Source organism: Columba livia, chromosome 3 (assembly GCF_036013475.1).
Source record: "Columba livia isolate bColLiv1 breed racing homer chromosome 3, bColLiv1.pat.W.v2, whole genome shotgun sequence".
In the NCBI taxonomy this organism is placed as follows: domain Eukaryota; kingdom Metazoa; phylum Chordata; class Aves; order Columbiformes; family Columbidae; genus Columba; species Columba livia.
This window is the reverse complement of record NC_088604.1, coordinates 1,681,556-1,701,042: the sequence shown is the minus strand read 5'-3', so window position 1 is coordinate 1,701,042 and position 19,487 is coordinate 1,681,556. Positions and strand designations below refer to the sequence as shown.

Below are 19,487 nucleotides of genomic sequence, written 5' to 3'. Positions count from 1 at the left end.
AAAGCAGGCACAGAATCTGGCTGTGAAATTCAGCTGCTTCTATTCAAGAAATTAGCGGCATAATTACACTCTGAGGGTTCCAGCCTCCCCCAGGCCCTGGCGCCATCGGGTTTTACACCCCCGTCCGCTCCTGGGCCGGTCCCTGCTCCTCCATCAAGTGACAGTAAGTGACAGCAGCGTCCAGACGAGCGCGGGGAGGGAACAGGCACAGTTAAAAATATAAATGTCCATCTCTATCTTATATTATATATATTTATATATCTGAAATACACAATATTGGTTCTTTTTTTCTTCCGAGGCGGCGCTGCACTCTCCATCTCCCCGCTTTACCTACGGTGCTTTGTGACGAGGATGAACTTGATACCAACAGCAAGACCCCGGATGATGCTCCTGCTTCGGAGCTCCTGGCACGCAGGAGCGATGTGGTGGCTTCCCAGCCGGCCCTGAGTTTGGATCTCCTCATGCCGAGCGCATGGTGGCCGGGGCCGGTCCATGATGCTACTTTAATGTCCGTGCTGTCCCCTCAATGGTGTCACCACTTGCCTGGTGAAGCCTGGGACACCCGGGGACAGGCAACATGTCCCCAGCCCCATGTCTGCGAGCTTGTGCGTGAGCGTGACCGTTCGGAGGATCCCACCAGGGTGGCCTCATGTCCCCCTCCTGCGACGGAGCGAATCCCCCAGGAGAAACCTCCGGCATGCGAAGGGGTTGGTGTCTCCAGTTTGGTTTCAGGTCTGGACTGCGGTGGGATGGACGTTCCCCGCTGCCGTATGTCCCTCCGGCTCGGTGCCAGGAGGTGGTGGCGGGTGGGCACGGGACCCTCACTCAGGAGCTGTCCACCACCTGGTGGGGCAGGGTGACGGAGGAGCCGTTGAGGAAGGAGCCCTGCTTCTCCCGGCCCTTCAGGAAGAAGGTGAGCAGCTCCCCTTTGCCCTTGACGTAGATGGCTCCCCGGCGCACGAAGCGGAACCCGTATTCCTTCAGGATGAGGTGAGTCTCCTCCACCACCTGCAGGGACAAGGGGACATGGTGGGAGGCAGCGGGGGTGCTCACCTGGCAGGTGACATGGGGAGCAGGGCCCTCCATGTGCCGCTCAGACAACAGGTCTACCCACCAGCCTGCCTCCCACCCCATTGCTTTGGGGTGCTCCTTGTTGAGCATCACCTTGCCCCATCCCCAGCTTGCAGGAGCCCCTCAACCAGCTCCAACCCCCACCTGTGCTCCTGCCAGCACCTTCCCCCTCCCACCCAAACCAGCCGTGTTCTGAGGGCTCCAGCCCCCCCAAAACTGCACCCATGTCAGGCCAGATGAGAAATTGGTTGTGGTGAGAGCCTGGCTCAGGTTGGCCAGAGAGGTGGTGGATGAACCATCCCTGGAGACATCCCAGGCCAGGCTGGACGGGGCTCTGAGCAACCTGAGCTGGTGCAGATGTCCCTGCTCATGGCAGGGGGGACTGGGGGAGCTTTGAAGGTCCCTTCAACCCAAACCATTCTGTGATTCTGTGATTCCATGATGGGTTCCCCTTGTCACCCCACCTGTATGTTCCCCATCACACCGGTGGACTCCATCCTGCTGGCCACGTTCACCGTGTTGCCCCAGATGTCGTAGTGCGGCTTGCGGGCGCCGATGACACCCGCCAGCACGGCCCCCTTGTTCATGCCTGTGCAAGACAGGGAGTGGACGTCACCTCCGTGACTGGTTACACGGACAGGACAGGGCTGCAGGACAGTCCGGCCCAGGGGCTGGGGCAATATGGTTCCACCCCAGATCAGCTGCTGCCCAGTGTCCCAGTGCTGGTGGGGAAGATGGGATAGGGGACACCAAGGCAGAACCTGCCCCACGCTCCCAGACTTGCCTATGCGGAGCATGAAGTTGTTGAAGGACTGGTAGTTGATGTTCATCAGCGTCACCTTCATGGCCAAGGCGAAGTCGGCGAGGTCGGCCAAGTGCTGCCAGCGCTCCTTATCCGAGAGGGTCTCCTTCTGCAAGGGCAGCACCGGTCAGCTCTGCACACCCCTTGCCCATTGTCCCCCCCACCACAGGGACCTCTCACCTTGGTGCTGTAGCCATTGGTGTTGGCATCGGGGGTCACTCCAGAAGCGGCCATGTAGGTGCTGCCGATGGTTTTGATTTTGGTGATGCACCGGAACTGGGGTTCATCCAGGAGCTGAGTCATGGAGACAAGACCCTCAGGCATCCCAGCGCCATGGCAGGTCCTTCTGCCCCCAGAAGAGAAGGTCTGGCCAAGCCCCATGCCATCCCCATGGCCGGCTCCATCCCGACTCACCGCATCGAAGTCGGAGATGATCTCGTTGAGGAACCGCAGGCACTCGATGCCCCCGTTGTTGATGCTCTCCTCTGTGTAGAAGTCGGCAAAGTTGGGGAGGGAAGCGAACATGACACCGATCTCATCGTAGGACTGGCTGTACAGCTCCTGGGGACGGGAGGGACAGTGGCCGTGAGCTGGGGACATGTCCACACGTGACACCAGCACCTCCAGCAAACCCTCCCGTGAAACCGTCATCCCTTGGCATGTGTGAACACATGAGGGTGCTCTTCAGCCTCACCTTGCATGGCCAACACATCATCTCCATCCAACCAAAGCTGCTCAGCCAGAACCTATGGCAAAGCCTCCAGATCCAGAGGACTCCCCACCCACAGAAATGGGGGTAAACATCCCCTGCCAGGTGCTCCTCACCTCATCCCGCTTCTTGGAGCCCAGGAAGTGCCGGGCCACGTGCTCGGGCAGCATGTTGGTGACAAGGGCCTCATTCCAGCGCCGCATCTCGTAGACCCGCTCCTTCTGGTCGTGGACATCGATCTTCCAGAGGAAGAGGGTCCTGGCCAGCTTCTCCACCTGGGGGTGGGGGGGACACAGCTACACCCCCAGTTCCCACCCGCCGGTGGATCCCCTTGAGCACTGGGAGCATCCTGGTCACCATGGGGCCGGTCTGGGCTTGGGGACAACCTGGGAGAAGGCTCTAGGACAAGGTGAAGCCCTAACTGGGGACATGAGACCTGCTCCGAGGTGCAAACAGGACACTCATGGGGCACGCATGGATCTTGGGGCCACCCCTAACCATGGGGGTGGGACAGAGGTGTCCCCTGCACTGCTGTGGTTCTGGAGAGCCCTTGGGTGGCCTTCCTTGGGGAAGAGCTGGAGATGCTGTTGACAGCTGGGGACAAATCCTTCTGCCTTGGAGCTTGCAAGAAATAAGGGGCTGAGGGTGAAGACGCGGAAGGGAGGGACCTTCCCGAGGCCGGGGCGTCACTCACATGGCGAGAGAAGTAGTAGAAGCTGAGCATCACGATGAAGATCATCGCCGTCATGGAGTACTTGGAGGGGACCAGTGAGGACCTGCCAGCAGAAGGAGCGAGGTGTGGGTGGGTGGTGGCCATGGCTGTGACCCCCCCACCGTGTGCCCACCCCCCTGCCACCCCTTACACGCTTTGCTGGCCGCGGCGGCGGTCGTACTGGTCAAAGATATACTCCCAGGCGTAGATGTTGACGGTGCCAGTGGCCCCGGTGATGAGCACCATGAGGGTCAGCTTGACCATGTGGCTGACCTGCACCAGCATGATGGTGGCCACCAAGGCCAGCAGCGCAATGTAGCTGTAGTACTTGGGCTGCTCCCTGCAGCCACCTGGCCACGGTGGCCCCATCGTCATGTTGCTTGTCCCACCATGGTCCTGCCAGCAGCTGAGCTGGGGGCACGAGGGCAGCGTGAGGAGGGGGACGTGGGGATGGGGGTCACCTCTCCCTGGGCTGCATGGCCACGCAAAGGGACAGGGTGTTTTGCAGAGCAGGACAAGGTAACCCCACCTGAATTTCCACCCTATAGTGCAGCCCTGCTAATTGCTTTAATGATTAATTCCAGGCTGCTTGGAGGGAGGCTGGAGCAGATCTGCCCCGCTGATGGCTCACCATGTCCACAATGTCGGCCATGGTGACGATGACGATGGCGGCCATGGCCCAGGTGTTGCGTGCCCAGCGGGTTCTGTCAATCCAGGTGGAGAAGGCCACGAGTTTTTTGGGGAAGACCTGCAAGGAGAGGAGAGTCGGAAGGGGTTTGCCCAGGCAGGACACAGCAATGACCACCACGATGACCCATCACCACGAGCAGTGAGCCCGTCCCGTCTCACCCGGGGGAAGATGGCAGCCAAGGAGCAGAGGGTGAGGATGAGCAGTAGGACCTCCCCCACCACAAAGGTCACGTAGTTGGCCACCAACCTGCCAAAAAGCCCAAGAGGGGACAGGTTTGAAGCCCAGCAGGGCCATGGGACCACCCATCCCCACCAGGTCCCTGCCGTACCAGGGGTCGATGAAGACCTCCACCAAGGCGGTGAAGAAAAGGACAACGCAAGAGCAGCTGAAGGCAGCTCCGCTCTGCTTCTCCTTCTCCACTGAGTAGCGCGTCTCCATTTCGGGGTCAATGAAGCGCATGGAGAGCCGGAAGGTGCTCTTCCCCTTCAGCCTGTTGGTGACATGGCCCATCAGCGCCTGGTGGCAGCAGGAACCTGCCAAGCTGTGCCACCGGCCGGTGTGACTCACGCCTGGATGGACTCGCGCTCCAGCAAAGCTTCGTTGAGTAGCTTGTTGAGCTCCTGCTCGTTCTGTGAGGCGTCCATCACCCGCTCGGCCAGGTCCCGCAGGCGCAGCCGCCGCCGAGGGTTGGGGAAGGAGGGGTTCACCGCCTGCACCCACACAATGAGGTGTCAACCAGACCACGCCGGCACCGGTGGGATGTCCAACCACCCCAGCGTGGCCACCAAATGCAGGTGAGATGCGCTTTGCACAGGCTGTACCTCGCCATCCTCCTCCCCGCTCTCCAGGGTGCCCCTCACCCTGGCATCAGGCTCCTCGGACTCCTCAGGGCTGAGGCTGCCGTTGAGTTCCTTGGTGTTGACCAACGGTGGGGAACCACCATGGGAAGAGGTCAGCGACAGCTTCTGTAAGGTGGGAGGCGGTGGGTGGCAGTGAGGTGTCCCCTCCAGCCCCAGCTCACCGCAGCGTCCCCGCCACTCACCACGCCGTTGATGCCGTTGCGCAGGGGCTGCTTGGGGACCACCACGAGGTAGGTGACGATGCCCTTCTCCTTCAGGTACTCACAGCGGGTGCCACCTTCTCCCGGTTCCACCTCAAACTCGCCCTTCAGGCAATCCATGGTGCTCTGCGAGATGTGCACCCGCCTGCCGGCACCGGGTCCAGCGTCACCCGTGGGCGCGGGACACCCCGTGTGTCCCCCTCCGCCTCCCCCCCAGGAGATGCTCACCCGGGGATGCCACCTGCCTCCATCTTGTTGGCCACGGTGACATCGGTGGACCACACGTCGTACTGCCAGCGCTTCTGGCCCAGCACCCCCCCCAGCACCGTCCCGCTGTGCACCCCCACCCGCATGTCCACCGCCGTCTTGGTCTTCTCCCGCACGTAGCTGGGGGGGAACACAAGGATGATCTTGGGGTGACCCATTTCCATCCCGACCCCCATCATTAATCATCACCTCTCTGTATTTTAATACATGTTGAACCCCCGGGGTGCACCCCAGCCCACCCTGGGGGGGTGATTCCCCCCCACCCAGAGGAGACAAGCCTTACGAGATGGCCTCCACCATGGCCAAGCCCATCATGATGGAGCAGACGGCGTGGTCCTCCCGGTACTCGGGCAGCCCGCAGATGCAGTAGTAACAGTCACCCAGGATCTTGATGCGCAGCTGGTGGTGTTTCTGGGGATGGGGGGGTGGGTATCACCCCCAAATCCATCCGCTTGGACTCCCTTCCCCCCCATCCCTCCCCCATCCTGACCTTGACCCGCACAGGCAGCTCCAGCGCCCGGCAGGGACACAAATAATCGGATTTTCCATTCCCATCCCGCCTTCCCAGAGGGCTCAGCTGGGCCCCCCCGCCTTTCCCAACTCTATTTTTGCAGCGCGGGGCGTGTCCCGCATCCCAGAGCGATGAACATTTTAACCTCCTCCTCCCCACCCCGGGATGCGGCTTTTGCCTGGAGCCAGGGCGGGTGTTGGCTGAGACCTGCGCCACTCCTGGGGGGGTGTCCTCCTGGGTCCCTTTCCCGAACTCCTGAGTCCCTTTTCCGTACACCTGGGTCCCCCCTCCTGAACTCCTGGGTCCTTCCCAATCTTGGTCCTTCTGAACCCCTGGGTCCCTTTCCCGAACTCCTGGGTCCCCTCTCCTGAACTCCTGGGCTCCCTTCCCAACTCCTGGATCCCCTCTCCCAAACTCCTGGAACCTCTCTCCCAAACTCCTTGGCCCTCCCGAACTCCTGGATCCCTTTCCCAAACTCCAGAGTCCTTCCCAATCTCCTTGGTCCTCCAAAACTCCTGGGTCCCCTTTCCCGAACTCCTGGGTCCCCTTTCCCGAACTCCTGGGTCCCCTCTCCCAAACTCCTGGGTCCTTCCCAATCTCCTTGGTCCTTCCAAACTCCTGGGTCCCTTTTCCATACATCTGGGTCCCTTTCCTGAACTCCTGGGTCCTTCTCAATCTCCTTGGTCCTCCCGAACTCCTGGGTCCCCTCTCCCGAACTCCTGGGTCCCTTTCCGGAACACTCACAGCTGCCAACTTGTCGAAGCGGGCGAAGAGCTCGTTGAGGAGCTTCACCAGCTCCTGGGCGCTGCAGGACGAGGAGAGCTGGGTGAAGCCCACGATGTCGGCGAAGAGGATGCTGCGGGGAGCAAGGGCGAGCGGCTCAGCCCCAGAGTCACCCCCCCCGGCCCCCTTGGAATCCCCAGCTCCCCCCTCGCCTTTTTCACCAGGAAAATGGAGATTTTGGGACATGGCTGAAAAACGATGCTCTGTAAATCACAGAAGGGCCCCAAGCCGTAGTTTAGTTTGCACAATGCAAATGCACAATGCAAACACATGGTGCAAATGCACGGTCTAAATGCATGGTGCAAATGTAGAGTCTAAATGCACGGTGCAAACACATGGTGCAAATGCAAAGTCTAAATGCACGGTGCAAACGCACGCTGCAAATACACGGTCTAAATGCAGGGTAGAAATGTAGAGTCTAAATGCACGGTGCAAATGCACAATGCAAATACACGGTGCAAATACAGAGTCTAAATGCACAGTGCAAATGCGCCATGCAAGCGCATAGTGCAAACACACGCTGCAAACACACGGCCCAAATGCAGGGTAGAAATGCAGTCTAAATGCATGGTGCAGATGCACAATGCAAATACACAATGCAAACACAAGCTGTAAATACACAGTCTAAATGCAGGGTAGAAATGTAGAGTCTAAATGCACGGTGCAAATGCACAATGCAGATGTGGGGTGCAAACACATCCTGAAAATACATGGTCTAAATGCAGGGTAGAAATGAAGTCTAAATGCACGGTGCAAATGCACAATGCAAACACATGCTGCAAATACTGGGTCTAAATGCAGGGTAGAAATGTAGAGTCTAAATGCACGGTGCAAACACATGGTGCAAATGCAAAGTCTAAATGCACAGTGCAAACGCACGCTGCAAATACACGGTTTAAATGCAGGGTAGAAATGCAGTCTAAATGCACGGTGCAAATGCACAATGCAAATACACGGTGCAAATACACGGTCTAAAGGCAGGGTAGAAATGTAGAGCCTAAATGCATGGTGCAAATGTAGAGTCTAAATGCACGGTGCAAACACATGGTGCAAATGCAGAGTCTAAATGCACAGCGCAAACGCACGCTGCAAATACACGGTTTAAATGCAGGGTAGAAATGCAGTCTAAATGTATGGTGCAAAAGCAGAGTCTAAATGCACAGTGCAAATACACAATGCAAACGCATGCTGTAAATACACAGTCTAAATGCAGGGTAGAAATGTAGAGTCTAAATGCATGGTGCAAACACATGGTGCAAATGTAGAGTCTAAATGCACAGTGCAAACGCACAATGCAAACACATGCTGTAAATACACAGTCTAAATGCAGGGTAGAAATGCAGTCTAAATGCATGGTGCAGATGCACAGTGCAAATGCAGAGTTTAAACGCACAATGCAAATGCACAATGCAAACACATGCTGCAAATACTGGGTCTAAATGCAGGGTAGAAATGCAGTCTAAATGCACAGTGCAAATGCAACGTCTAAATGCACAGTGCAAATGCACAATGCAAACGCACGCTGTAAATACACGGTCTAAATGCACAGTGCAAACACATGGTGCAAATGCAGAGTCTAAATGCACAGTGCAAACGCACATGCAGACACAATGCAGACACAATGCATGCGCTATAGTCTGAGCGCTCCCCTCTCCATAGGGACAAACTGCAGCAAAGTGACATTTCCAAGCTCCTGGGCCCGGGCTGCTGGAGCTGCTTGTTCCTAAAAGATCCCAAGGCCCAGGTGGGTCTCCGGCCCCATGTCACCCACACGTACCCCGCACACGATGCTCTGCAAACCACAAAGTGGCCACAAGCCACGGTTGGGTTGACAACCATCCCCTCCCATGACAAACTACCCCGATTTCTCCCCTCTTTTCTAGCCAGGTCTGCAAAAGTGCACATTTTTGCTAAAAAAAGGGAGTTTTTTCCCCATCCTACCTGACGTTCTCGTGGCGGTACATGTACATGGTGTTGAACTGTTGCATCTCCTTCTGGCTCGGGTCTTTCTTCATGTCCTTCAGCATCTCGTCGGCCACGTGCTTGGGCAGGATGGAGAGCATCAGCCGCTCCTGCGGACAGCGGTGCGAGAAACGCAGTTGTGATTCCTGCTAAGATGTTTAGTGTTTACAGATACAACCAAACGAGGCACGGGCTCTGAACCTGGAAAAAGGTGGTTAAGTTCCATGCAAAAAGTTATGAAACTTGTTTATGAAGGGAGCTAACATTTTAAGGGTGAACTAAACATATAATGGGTGCCTGCTAACGAACTAACACTTTAAGGCTTAGACACACAATAAAGCCTTAGTTTAGAGCTTTAGGTTAAGAAGAACAGAACCCCATGGAACGCCAAGATAAGAAGTTCTACTGCACCTAGCTGTAAAATTGAGGAGACAAGACAATGATTTGCAGCAAAAGGGGGCGCCAGGCTGGTTTCAATTGACTTGGCAGCTTGGGTCCCAGTCAATTCAACACAATGAGCCGCAGGTACAAAGTTCACTGTGATGAAGCTGAAGGAGCCTTCATCCAAAGACCCCTCCTCAAATTCACCAAGCGGCACTGAGCAGGCGCAACAGTGAGGGGTCAAGGAGGAGACTATGGAAATGGGTGTCTGAGACTCATTTTAATAAGGAGCGGGAAAGGTCATGAATATGTATGTTCCTGGGGTCATTATGAATATGGAACACGTTACTGTATTTAAGCACACCTCTTATTGTTTAAAGGTGTGCGTGTTGGGCAGAGCGAATCCCCCGCGCACCCAGCGCTGTTTTGCTTATGCTCTAATGAACACGTGTTTAAGGAATACAATTAAGGAATTGGATTAAATGTTTATCCATAGAAAAAGCCTAAGTTATTTATTTCAGCGGGGAAGGGAGATCGGATCGTCACCAGGTGAAGACAAGCCCGGGCCAAGAGCAAGCGACACGTGGTGCAGGTCCATAGTGCAAATACATAGTGCAAATACGTGGTGCAAAGGCTTAGCCTAAATGCAAATGCATGGTGCAAAGGCTTAGCCTAAATGCAAATGCATGGTGCAAAGGTACAGTCTAAATCATCGAATCACAGAGTCATTTTGGTTGGAAGAGACCCTCAAGATCATAAGTCCAGCCATCACCCCAACACTGGCACTAAAATACACGGTGCAAATGCACAGTGTAAATGCACAATGCAAATGACTGTTTCAATGCATGGTGCAAACGTACAATTTAAATGCATGGTGCAAGTAAACATATGATGCAAATGAACAGTCTAAGTGTGCAATACAAGTGACAGTTTAAACACGTGCAAATGCACAATTTAAATGCATGGTGCATGTGCACAATGCAAACGCATAGTGCAAACACATGGTGCAAATCCACAGCCCAAATGCACAACGCAAATGACAGCTTCAATGCATGATGCAAACGCATGGTGCAAATAGCGTATTGCACTCCACAGTGCAATAGCAGTCTTAATGTATGGTGCAAATGCACAGCTCGAAATATATGATGCAAGTACATGGTGGAAATGCACAGTCTTAAATGCGTGGTACAAATGTACCGTGCAAATGCACACGCACAAAAAAAACGCATGGTGCAAATACACGATGCAAATGCACAATGCAAATGCACAATGCGAATTCACAATGCAAGCACATGGTGCAAATGTACAGTGCAAACACATGCTGCAAATGCACAGTGCAAATGCACTCTGCAACCCCATGGTGCAAACACACGCTGCGGTCTGAGCGTTCCCCTCTCCATGGGGACAGAGAGCAAAGTGACATTGCACAGAATCACAGAATCGTTTTGGTTGGAAAAGCCCCTCAGGATCACCAAGTCCAACCATAACCCACCCCTGTCCCTGCCCCATGTCCCTGAGAACCTCATGTCCGTCTGTCCAGCCCTCCAGGGCTGGTGACTCCAGCACTGCCCTGGGCAGCCTGTTCCAATGCCCCACAGCCCTTTGGGGAAGAAATTGTTCCCACATCCAACCTCAACCTCCCCTGGCGCAACTTGAGGCCGTTTCCTCTGCTCCTGGCGCTTGTCACTTCCAAGCTCCCAGGCCGCAGCCGCTGGAGCTGCCCATCTCCAAAGGATCCCAAGGCACAGACAGGTCTTTGATCCAATGTCACCCACACGTGGGGACAGTGAGTGGAACAAGCCACAGGTGGAACAAGCAGACTGAGCTTGGAGTGGGGTGTCCCAGGGTGAGCTGGGAGCCATCACTGCAACCCCAAACCTGCACCCACAAGTGGAGGGGATGCACCCATGGGTGCCAGGTCCCCCTTGGCCATGCTCTGCCAGGGATACCAGCTGCTGCTTTTACCATTTTCCTCCTTATTTTATGAGTTCTCACAAAAATTTTTGGCAAGTCCCAGCCAGGGGAGAGTAGGAGGGCGGCATTTTTGTGCCATCAGCCTCCCTGTCCCTGTCACCATGGGAAGGAGGGACAGTCCCACATGCTGATTTGGACACCAGCTGCAAAATTTGCTTGGCCACCCCAGATCCTTTCTGTAGGTGCCACGTGGAGCTCAGCCCCTCACTGGGAGCTTGAGAATTAAAATGCATTGGCTTGGCCAAGGGTTTATCCCGAATAAACCTGGGACACGGTGCTGGGGGTGACCTCAGGGTCTGCACTCATGTCCCCCAAGGTCCCTGTGAGCTGACCTGGGGTGTCCCACCCCAGGGCTGGGTGAACAGACCTGGATTAAACCACCCCAGGGAGGATTTATCGATTTACAAATGTGGTGGGTACCCCACATCCATGCACAGGACTGGACCGAGGTCCCCCAGGAGGATCAAGCCCACTTGGGGACACCACACCCAGTGCTGTCCCCACAGCCCTGGAACCAGAGAAAGGATAAATCTGCCCGGCTGCACCTGGGGATTTGCACTAAATGTGAGTAACTTGGTTAATGAAGTGGGTTTTCCCACAGGACGGGGCTGTTTCTGCACGCAGCCGTGGTGGGACTGTTGCTGGAGAAACGGCACCGTGTCCCCATCCCTTTCCCTGTCCCCAGGGGCTGCTGGCAGGGGACACACGCGGGAGCTCCCCAGCCACTCTCAGCTCCCATTAACCTCAGTCCTGCCTGCAGGGCTGCAGGTTCAGCCACCACCGATGGCCTGGAGGGAGGAGGGACGGATGGGTCCAGCATCACTCCTTGTCCCCAGCGCCTCGGCCCCGCGCCAGCAGCTTTTCCTGCAGGATCACAGGCTGTTTTTAGCTCAGTTCCCCAAGGAATCAGAGCTCATGTGACAATAATCCCCACATCCCTTCCTGGAACCCTCTAAAGCCACAAGCCGGGGTCTCCAAGGCTCCCTCACCCAGAGCATCCCCCAGCCCCAGGATTTGCCCTTATCACCCAACACCTCCCCAAACCCAACCCCTTAGGAGCCATCGGAGCGTCCCCCCAGGTTTTGCAGCAAAGAGCACGTTGGTGGCACTGACCTGGCCCCACCACGTGTCTCTTGTTGCCATTGGGAGCAAATTGCTGGCAGTGAGTCCAGCCGATAAGAGATGGGAGGCAGGGATGGGGCCCAGATAAGGTGCTAAAATTAGTCCAACTTGTCACTCAACAGGGCCCTGGAACGGCTGCACCGTGACACCGGGTCTCCTCTGGCTGCTCCTCTTGCCAATGGGGACCTGGCTGGGGATGGGGACCTGCTGTGTGTTTGTGCTCAGGGACAGGGACGTGCTGTGACGCCATGCTCAGGGATGGGCACCTGACACGTGGCTGCACCTGGGGACCCGCCATGTGACTGTGCATGGGGACAGGGACCTGCCACGTGGCCCTGCCAAGGGACCTGCTGCGTGGCTGCACCTGGGGACCTGCCACACTGCCATCCAGCGAGACCTGGCCAGGCTGGATGGGCAGAGAAGAACCCAATGAAGTTCAACAAGGGCAAGTGCAGGGTCCTGCCCCTGGGGAGGAACAACCCCAGGCACCAGCACAGGTTGGGGCTGAGCTGCTGGAAAGCAGCTCTGCAGAGAAGGACCTGGGAGTTCTGGGGGACAACAGGGTGACCGTGAGTCACCAATGTGCCCTGTGGCCAAGAGGCCAATGGGACCTGGGGTGCATGAGGAAGAGTGTGAGCAGCAGGTCAGGGAGGTTATTCCTCCCCCTCTGCTCTGCCCTGGGGAGGCCCCATCTGCAGTTGTGGGTCCAGTGCTGGGCTCCCCAGGTGAAGAAGGACAAGGAATTACTGGAGAGAGTCCAGGGAGGGACACAAAGATGCTGAGGGGTCTGGAGCATCTTTGTGATGAGGAGACTGAGAGAGCTGGGGCTGTTGAGCTGGAGAAGAGAAGCTGAGAGGGATCTGATCAATGGGATCAATGTCAGGGTGGGTGTCAGAGGATGGACCAGACTCTGTTCAGTGGTGCCCAACGCCAGGGTGAGGGGCAACGGGCACAGACTGAAACACAGGAGGCTCCATGTGAACATGAGCAGAAACTTGTTTGCTGGAAGGTGCCAGAGCCTGGCCCAGGCTGCCCAGAGCGGGTGTGGAGTCTCCTGCTCTGAGACATTCAAACCCCCTGGACCCACCTGTGTGATCTGCTCTGTGACCCTGCGTGAGCAGCTGGGTTGGACTGGGGGATCTCCAGAGGTCCCTTCAACCCAAACAGGCTGGGATTCTGTGGTCCCACCAAGGGACCTGCCATACAGCTGCTCCTGGGGACCTGCTACATGTCTGCGCTGGGGCTGGGGACAGCCTGGTGGTGGCCGTGGCAGGATCTGGGAGAGGATGGACACGCGGAACATCCCCAAACTGAGCACAGGGTGCAAAGCTGCGAATGCACCTCCCACCTTGGCTCCTCCTGTCCCCATCACCGCCCGCCACGGTCCCTCCGCACCGCGCAGGGTGGGTGCCATGTCCACATCCCAAAGCCACGCCGCTGTCCCATCGCCATCCCCTGTCCCCGCGCTGTCCCCGTGCCCAGCGGTGGCTCCCACCTGCTGCTGGCTCTGCTCCTCCAGGTTGAGCTTCACCTCCAGGGACTGGCGCGCCTCCAGGAAGGCTTTGCGGTGCTTGCGGTCCGCCATGTAGTAGGACATGGTGCCCACCGTGATGGCACAAAGGTAGATGGCAACGTTGGACAGGATCTGTGGGGACAGAGAAAAGGAGACAAGGGGTGAGCGGAGACACTGAGAAGCCCCCAGGGACGGTGCCGGTGTCACCGCAAGTCCTGGTTTGGGTGAGAGTGGAAAAATATATTCAAGTGGTGGAGAAGGACTTAAAATACACCCTGGGGATAAAGCACTGAGCCATGGCCACCAGCAGCTGCTGGGGGGACACCATGGGGACCGCAGGGACCATCCCACAGCCACCATCATCTGCTGGGGAGACTCCATGGGGACCGAGGGGACCATCCTACAGCCACTGTTATCTGCTGGGGGGACTCACTGGGGACCAAGGGGACCATCCCACAGCCACCATTATCTGCTGGGGAGATTCAGTGGGGACCAAGGGGACCATCCCACAGCCACCATTATCTGCTGGGGAGATTCAGTGGGGACCAAGGGGACCATCCCACAGCCACCGTTATCTGCTGGGGGGACTCATGGGGACCGTCCCAGTGGTTCTGCAGGAGGGATCCAGCCAGGGAATCACACCCTGAGCATCCCAGGAGCGCTGGTGGTCCCCGGGGGATGACGCTGCTTCATTAAAACTTGCAGAGATGTTTTGGAAAAAGGCAGCAGGTCGGCAGGGACCGGGCGCAATGACAGGGGACAGGGGACCCGCTCCTGTCCCCTCTGCCATGGGAATTGCACCCCTTTGTGCAGAGAAAGTGAATAAAAACATAGCCAAACCCTAAAATCGTGTATTTGTTCACACTCCTGCCGCTCTACATCCCTCTCAGTGGCACGGAGCCACCTCTGGGCTCTTCTCCATTGGGGATGTGCCGCTGTGCTCAGCATCTTTGTCCTGTCCCCAGTTGCCCGGTGTGGACTTTGTCCCCTCCTTGGTACCAACTCTGTCCCCTCCCTTGTTCCTGTATCCCAGCCTGGTCAGAGGAAAACCCCAATGTGACCCTGGTCCCTGGGTGTCCCTGTCCTCGGAGCTTTTACCACCCAACAGCAGCCTGGTCTCACCACGTGGAGATAGGGAGCAGCTACCAACCCCTTCCACGCAGGGGGAAACTGGGGCACAGATGAAACAAACCTGGTGCAGCAATAAACACAGGACCCCCAGCTGGTGCCCCAGGGCCTGATCCTGCCCCAGGTCCCACCACCGCAGTGGGGGGATCCCCGGGAACCCCCTGCACCCACAGCGCGGCAGACGGCAAGCGAGGAGGAGAAACCCCCAAAACAAGCAGCCACTTGCTATTTTTAACCAGCCTCTTGGGTTGTCATGGCAACGGGCCATTTTCCCAGGGCTGGATGGGGATGGGGCAGCTCGGGGGCCACTGGAAACCCCTGGGACGCACTGGTCGACACAGCTATGTCCCACGCTGAGCATCTTCCAGCTGCATCCCACAGCCCTGCAGTGGATGCTCAGCCCCAAAATCCTCCCCCAAAAGCCTCCCCCAGCACATGCCTTGAGTTGCAAAACACCTCCTGGCACCCCAAAGGGAGGAGACCCCACTGCCAGCACCGCCACCGGTTATTATTTGTGCTCAGTAATTTGGGGGGAGCGAGAGCAAGACACGTGCAGCGTGGCCAGAGGAATGAGCCTCATCCCTCCTTCCACATCCTGCTGGGATCCCATCCGAACCAGGACCGGGTTGTCGGCCAAGCCCGAGGATATTTGTGCACAAAGCACAGCAGAAACGGCCCCAAAACCACCGAACCCCAACAATTCAGCCTTCGCTGGCAGGAGTTGCCGGCATCTCTCGTGAACCCCCCATCGGTCCACGCCGGCCCCGCTCCAGCCACAACCCTATTAATAGCGGTGCCCTCCGGGAGCTGCACCGCTGGCTGTAATAATAATAATAGTAATAATAATAAAGCATCTGATGTTTATTTCTGGACATAATGTTCCTCCGTTATTTGCAGCGGGCATGCGGCGTTGCCAAGGTTTTGCCGGCCCCGGACTCTCCGTGCCGCGGCAATGATTAACGCGGTGGTGACGGCGACGCATGCCCGCTGCCGGCCTCGCGTCCCCCCCGCTTTCCATGCACCGGGGCTGCTGGCAGCGAGAGGTTTTCATGGCTTTGCATCAGCCACGTGTCGCGTTTACATCCCGGGTGGGGAGTGACAAGTGGGACAGCCGCTGCTGCACTGGGATTTCTCCTCCAAATGGGCATTGCTGGGAGGGCACCCACGCCATCAACCCAGCACCCAGCTCCACAAATTGCGCCCAATAAGTGCTTTACTTAGCAAAACCCCGTGTGACACCAGATGTCCCAGCCCCAAACCACACGCCCCAGAGACAAGGGAAAAAAAACCAGTGTTTTGGGGCTTTTTGGCTCCATTTTCCAAACTCCTGGTGCGACTACAGGCTCGACACTCCCAAAACTTCCCAAAAAGTGAATAAATAGCCCTTGTTTCCCTTCCTGGGAGCAGCTGGAGGTCTCCTGGGACCTGACCCGGAGTATCCCCAATTGCCGCAGCATCCTCCCATCATCCCACTCCATCAGCGATGCTTCCAGCGGGATTTTCTCCTCTACCATCAGCAGCCGCCAACACAAGTTCCCAGCTTGGGCTTCTTTCCTTTTCCCCCCATCCTGGCCAGGGAAAGGCTCCCCAGCTCGATGGGGACATGGGCGGGAGGAAAGGGACACGGCCAAGCTGTGAAACACACTGATTTAGGGAATAAAAAGAGGTTTCAGCTGCTCCAGGCGGGTAAATCCCAGGAAATATTAAGAACCTGATGGGCCAGGGACCGCTCTCCCCCGACCGACCCCCACATCCCCTCCTTTGCCGTGTATGTGAATGGGCGGCCCGTCCTCAGGGCCACGTTTGGGCTCAGGGACGCTGTTTTTGCCCCTTTGCTGGTGCAGAAAATCACCCCAAAGAGTCTCCAGGCTCTGGCCCAGGCGCAGGGCTGGCGATGGGAAAGCGCCAGTGGCTGTTTGTTTGCCAGCCCGGGAGCTGGGATCCTGCCACATTCCTGCTCAAAATGGCCATTTTTGGCCATTGTTGCAATTCGAAGCCAAGTCGGCACCAGCAAGGCTGCTGGGCAGGGTGGGTGGGGGAGCCCGCAGCCCCCCCGTGCCTCAGTTTCCCCAGCAGCCCAACCGTAACCTGTGTGTCCATGGTGGCTCTTGGAAATGGACTCATTGTCGTGTGCATGGGTGGGTGCTCCCGCACTCCCCAGCACCCCGTCGTTTTGGGGAGCCCCCTGGCTCCCAGCAAACACCACAACCAGCTCGCAGGGTGCGGATCAAACCCAACTTTAGGCTCAGGACGTTGGGACAGTGACAGTAACTCATGGAAACACCAAACAGAGATGATTTGCCCGTCACTTCCCACCACCCCAGGGGTCCCCATGACCCCTTGCCAGCCCCGTACCTGTCTCAGCAGCGTCCCCTCGTCCAGGGCGTCCTGCTGCTGCTGGGCGACAGTGACACCGAGCACCAGCGTGTGGATGCCGCAAGAGACGGCGGTGATGAGCACGATGGGCGCCAGGCGCAGCGGCAGGGTGATGAAGAAGGAGAAGACGAAGAACGCTTGCCAACCCACCGTGTCGCTGGCCTCGGGCGAGCGGGAGAAGTTGAGCCCCAAGTAGCAGAAGATTTGGGCCAAGATGAGGACCCAGAGGACATAAGGCAGGAACCTGCGGGTCACCCGCTCGGGGAGCAGCCGGTACTTGCAGAGGATGAAGAGCAAGACGTGGGCGACCAGCCCGGCCACCGCCGCCAGCACCGGGGCCAGTTTATCAGCGCTGTAAACCACGGCGCACATGATGAGGACGTAGCAGTCGAAGAGGGCGGCGAAGACCACCAGCACCAGGAGGGTTTCGTGGCGTTGACGGCGGAAATAAGTCTGGTAGAGGTTCTCCAGAGACTCGGGAGCGAAGGTGAGGCGCATGAAGCGAGGCAGGCAGAGGCAGGGGCCCGAGCTGCGCACCGTCACCTCGTGGGTCCGACCCACGCCGTGCTCGGGGTCCGACGGCAGGCTCACCGAGTAGTCGGCGGAGTACTCGGCCGAGCACTCGGGCTCCGAAAAATCCCTGTTCCTGGGCATCGCGGCACCTGTCCCTGCTCCGGCGCTGCAGAAACGCCGCGGTCCCCCGCGTCCCGATGCTCAGCGGGGCATCACCCACAGCATCCCCCTGGAACCGCGAGGCCTCTCCCCTTCTCCCGCAGCCGTAACCCCAAATCCGGCTGCGTGCCGAGGAGCAGCCGAAGGAGAGAAAAAGGGAATAAGGATAAATCAAGGCCGGCGTGGCGTGGGGAGGCCGGGAGCCCAGCGATCCCTGCCAGCTTTCCCTCCCCAGCCCTTGCGCACTTGCCAGGTTGCAACCGAAACGTGGCGGAGCCAGAAAGATGTCGCGATGCCTCCCCGCTCCTCCTTCGAGGGCAGCCGCTTCGGGGGGCGATCCCCCCCGCTCCCCCTCTTTTCCCCCCCTTTCCCAGCCGCTCCGTTCCGCAGGGATGGATGGAGAAGGACCGGGGAGGGGAGGGGTGGTGTGGGGGGTGAAGATCCCACCTGTCGCAGCCCGGGGAACGATGCGTTTCGCCTCCCCCGGTCGCCGGCAGCATCCTCCGGTGCCCGGAGCGCCTCCCCCGCTCCCTACGGCCGGGGCCGCCCTGTCCCGCCGCCCCCGCCGCCTCCCCGTGGCCGGGGCTGAAGCAGCGGCGGCTCCGGGGCCATGGCAGCGGCTCCGGGGGTGGCGGGGGGATGGAGCGGGCAGGGCTTCCCCGGGGCCGGGCACCCACCGCCGGCTGTGCCGGTACCGGCGCGTCCCGGAGCGTCTCCGCCCCCTGTAACCCTCTCGGTGCCGGCGGCTGGTTTGGCGCCACTCCCTCGGTCCCAGTGCTGCTTTCCTGCTCCCCTCTCCATCCTCATCATCACCCCGGCCCCCCCCAACCCCTCCCCATGGCAGCTCTCAGCTCCCCACAGGGACCCACGTACCTTGAACCAACGGCCTCGCTGGGTGCCGGGGACCCCAGCCCCAGGGGGTGAGGGGGGTGCTGGGACATTCACCCCCTGCACCCAAATAACCTGCCAGCCTAACTCACCCCATGGTCCTCCCTGAGGTCACAGCCACCAGTTGGAACAGAGAAACCGAAGGCTCCCTTCCAGCACATCCCCCTTCGCCTACGCTGCCCAAATCACAGAAACATTTTGGTTAGAAAAAACCCTCAAGATCATCGAATCCATGTATTACCCCACCCCTGGCACTGCCCCATGTCTTGAGAACCTCATCTCCGTCTGTCCAGCCCTCCAGGGCTGGTGACTCCAGCACTGCCCTGGGCAGCCTGTTCCAATGCCCCACAGCCCTTTGGGGAAGAAATTGTTCCCACATCCAACCTCAACCTCCCCTGGCGCAACTTGAGGCCGTTTCCTCTGCTCCTGGCGCTTGTTCCTGGGGAGCAGAGCCCGACCCCCCTGGCTCCAAGCTCCTTTCAGGCAGTTCAGAGATCAGAAGGTCTCCCCTTAGACTCCCATTCTCCAGACTATAATCACCCCATGCTGACTAATACCCTACCAAAACCTCTTCAGAAAGTTCCCCCCTCCTCTTCCTCATGTTTCAGCCATCACCTGTTCCCCTGGATCTGGAAAACCAGCTGCAGTTCCAAGCGACAACCACGCTGGTTCCGCTCCGACAACCGCGGAGCTGCTGCATGGCCGGAGTCACCGCACTCCTGGGTTTCCTCAATGAGAGGCCATCACGGCTGCTCTACCAGGGGAAGTAATTGCTTCTGTGCAGTAATTAATACCTAAATGGGTCTGAAGGTTGGCAAGGGGACCCAGCACTGGTTCGTGAAGCCTCATCTCAGCAGAGGGTTTG

General features: G+C 58.0%; 1 protein-coding gene across 2 annotated transcripts; it reads right to left on the bottom strand.

The window, feature by feature from the left end:
- Positions 1-23: 23 nt before the first annotated feature.
- On the bottom strand, positions 24-18,517 carry ADCY3 (adenylate cyclase 3). Of its 2 annotated transcripts, none has more exons than XM_065055543.1 (21): positions 18,182-18,517; positions 17,042-17,856; positions 13,541-13,690; positions 8,548-8,678; positions 6,568-6,679; positions 5,596-5,723; positions 5,274-5,432; positions 5,028-5,190; positions 4,846-4,950; positions 4,553-4,695; positions 4,314-4,475; positions 4,144-4,231; positions 3,926-4,042; positions 3,446-3,705; positions 3,277-3,358; positions 2,699-2,857; positions 2,288-2,434; positions 2,054-2,167; positions 1,856-1,982; positions 1,536-1,660; positions 24-1,008 (listed from the first exon to the last, which is right to left on the bottom strand). In XM_065055543.1, the coding sequence occupies exons 2-21, from the start codon at positions 17,714-17,716 to the stop codon at positions 826-828; spliced, it is 3,330 nt and encodes a 1,109-aa protein (XP_064911615.1). In that variant the 5' UTR covers positions 17,717-17,856; positions 18,182-18,517; the 3' UTR covers positions 24-825. The 2 variants fall into 2 exon arrangements, with proteins under 2 accessions (XP_064911615.1, XP_064911614.1); XM_065055542.1 differs by having other exon boundaries at positions 4,807-4,950; positions 18,182-18,515.
- Between the last annotated feature and the right edge of the window lie 970 nt (positions 18,518-19,487).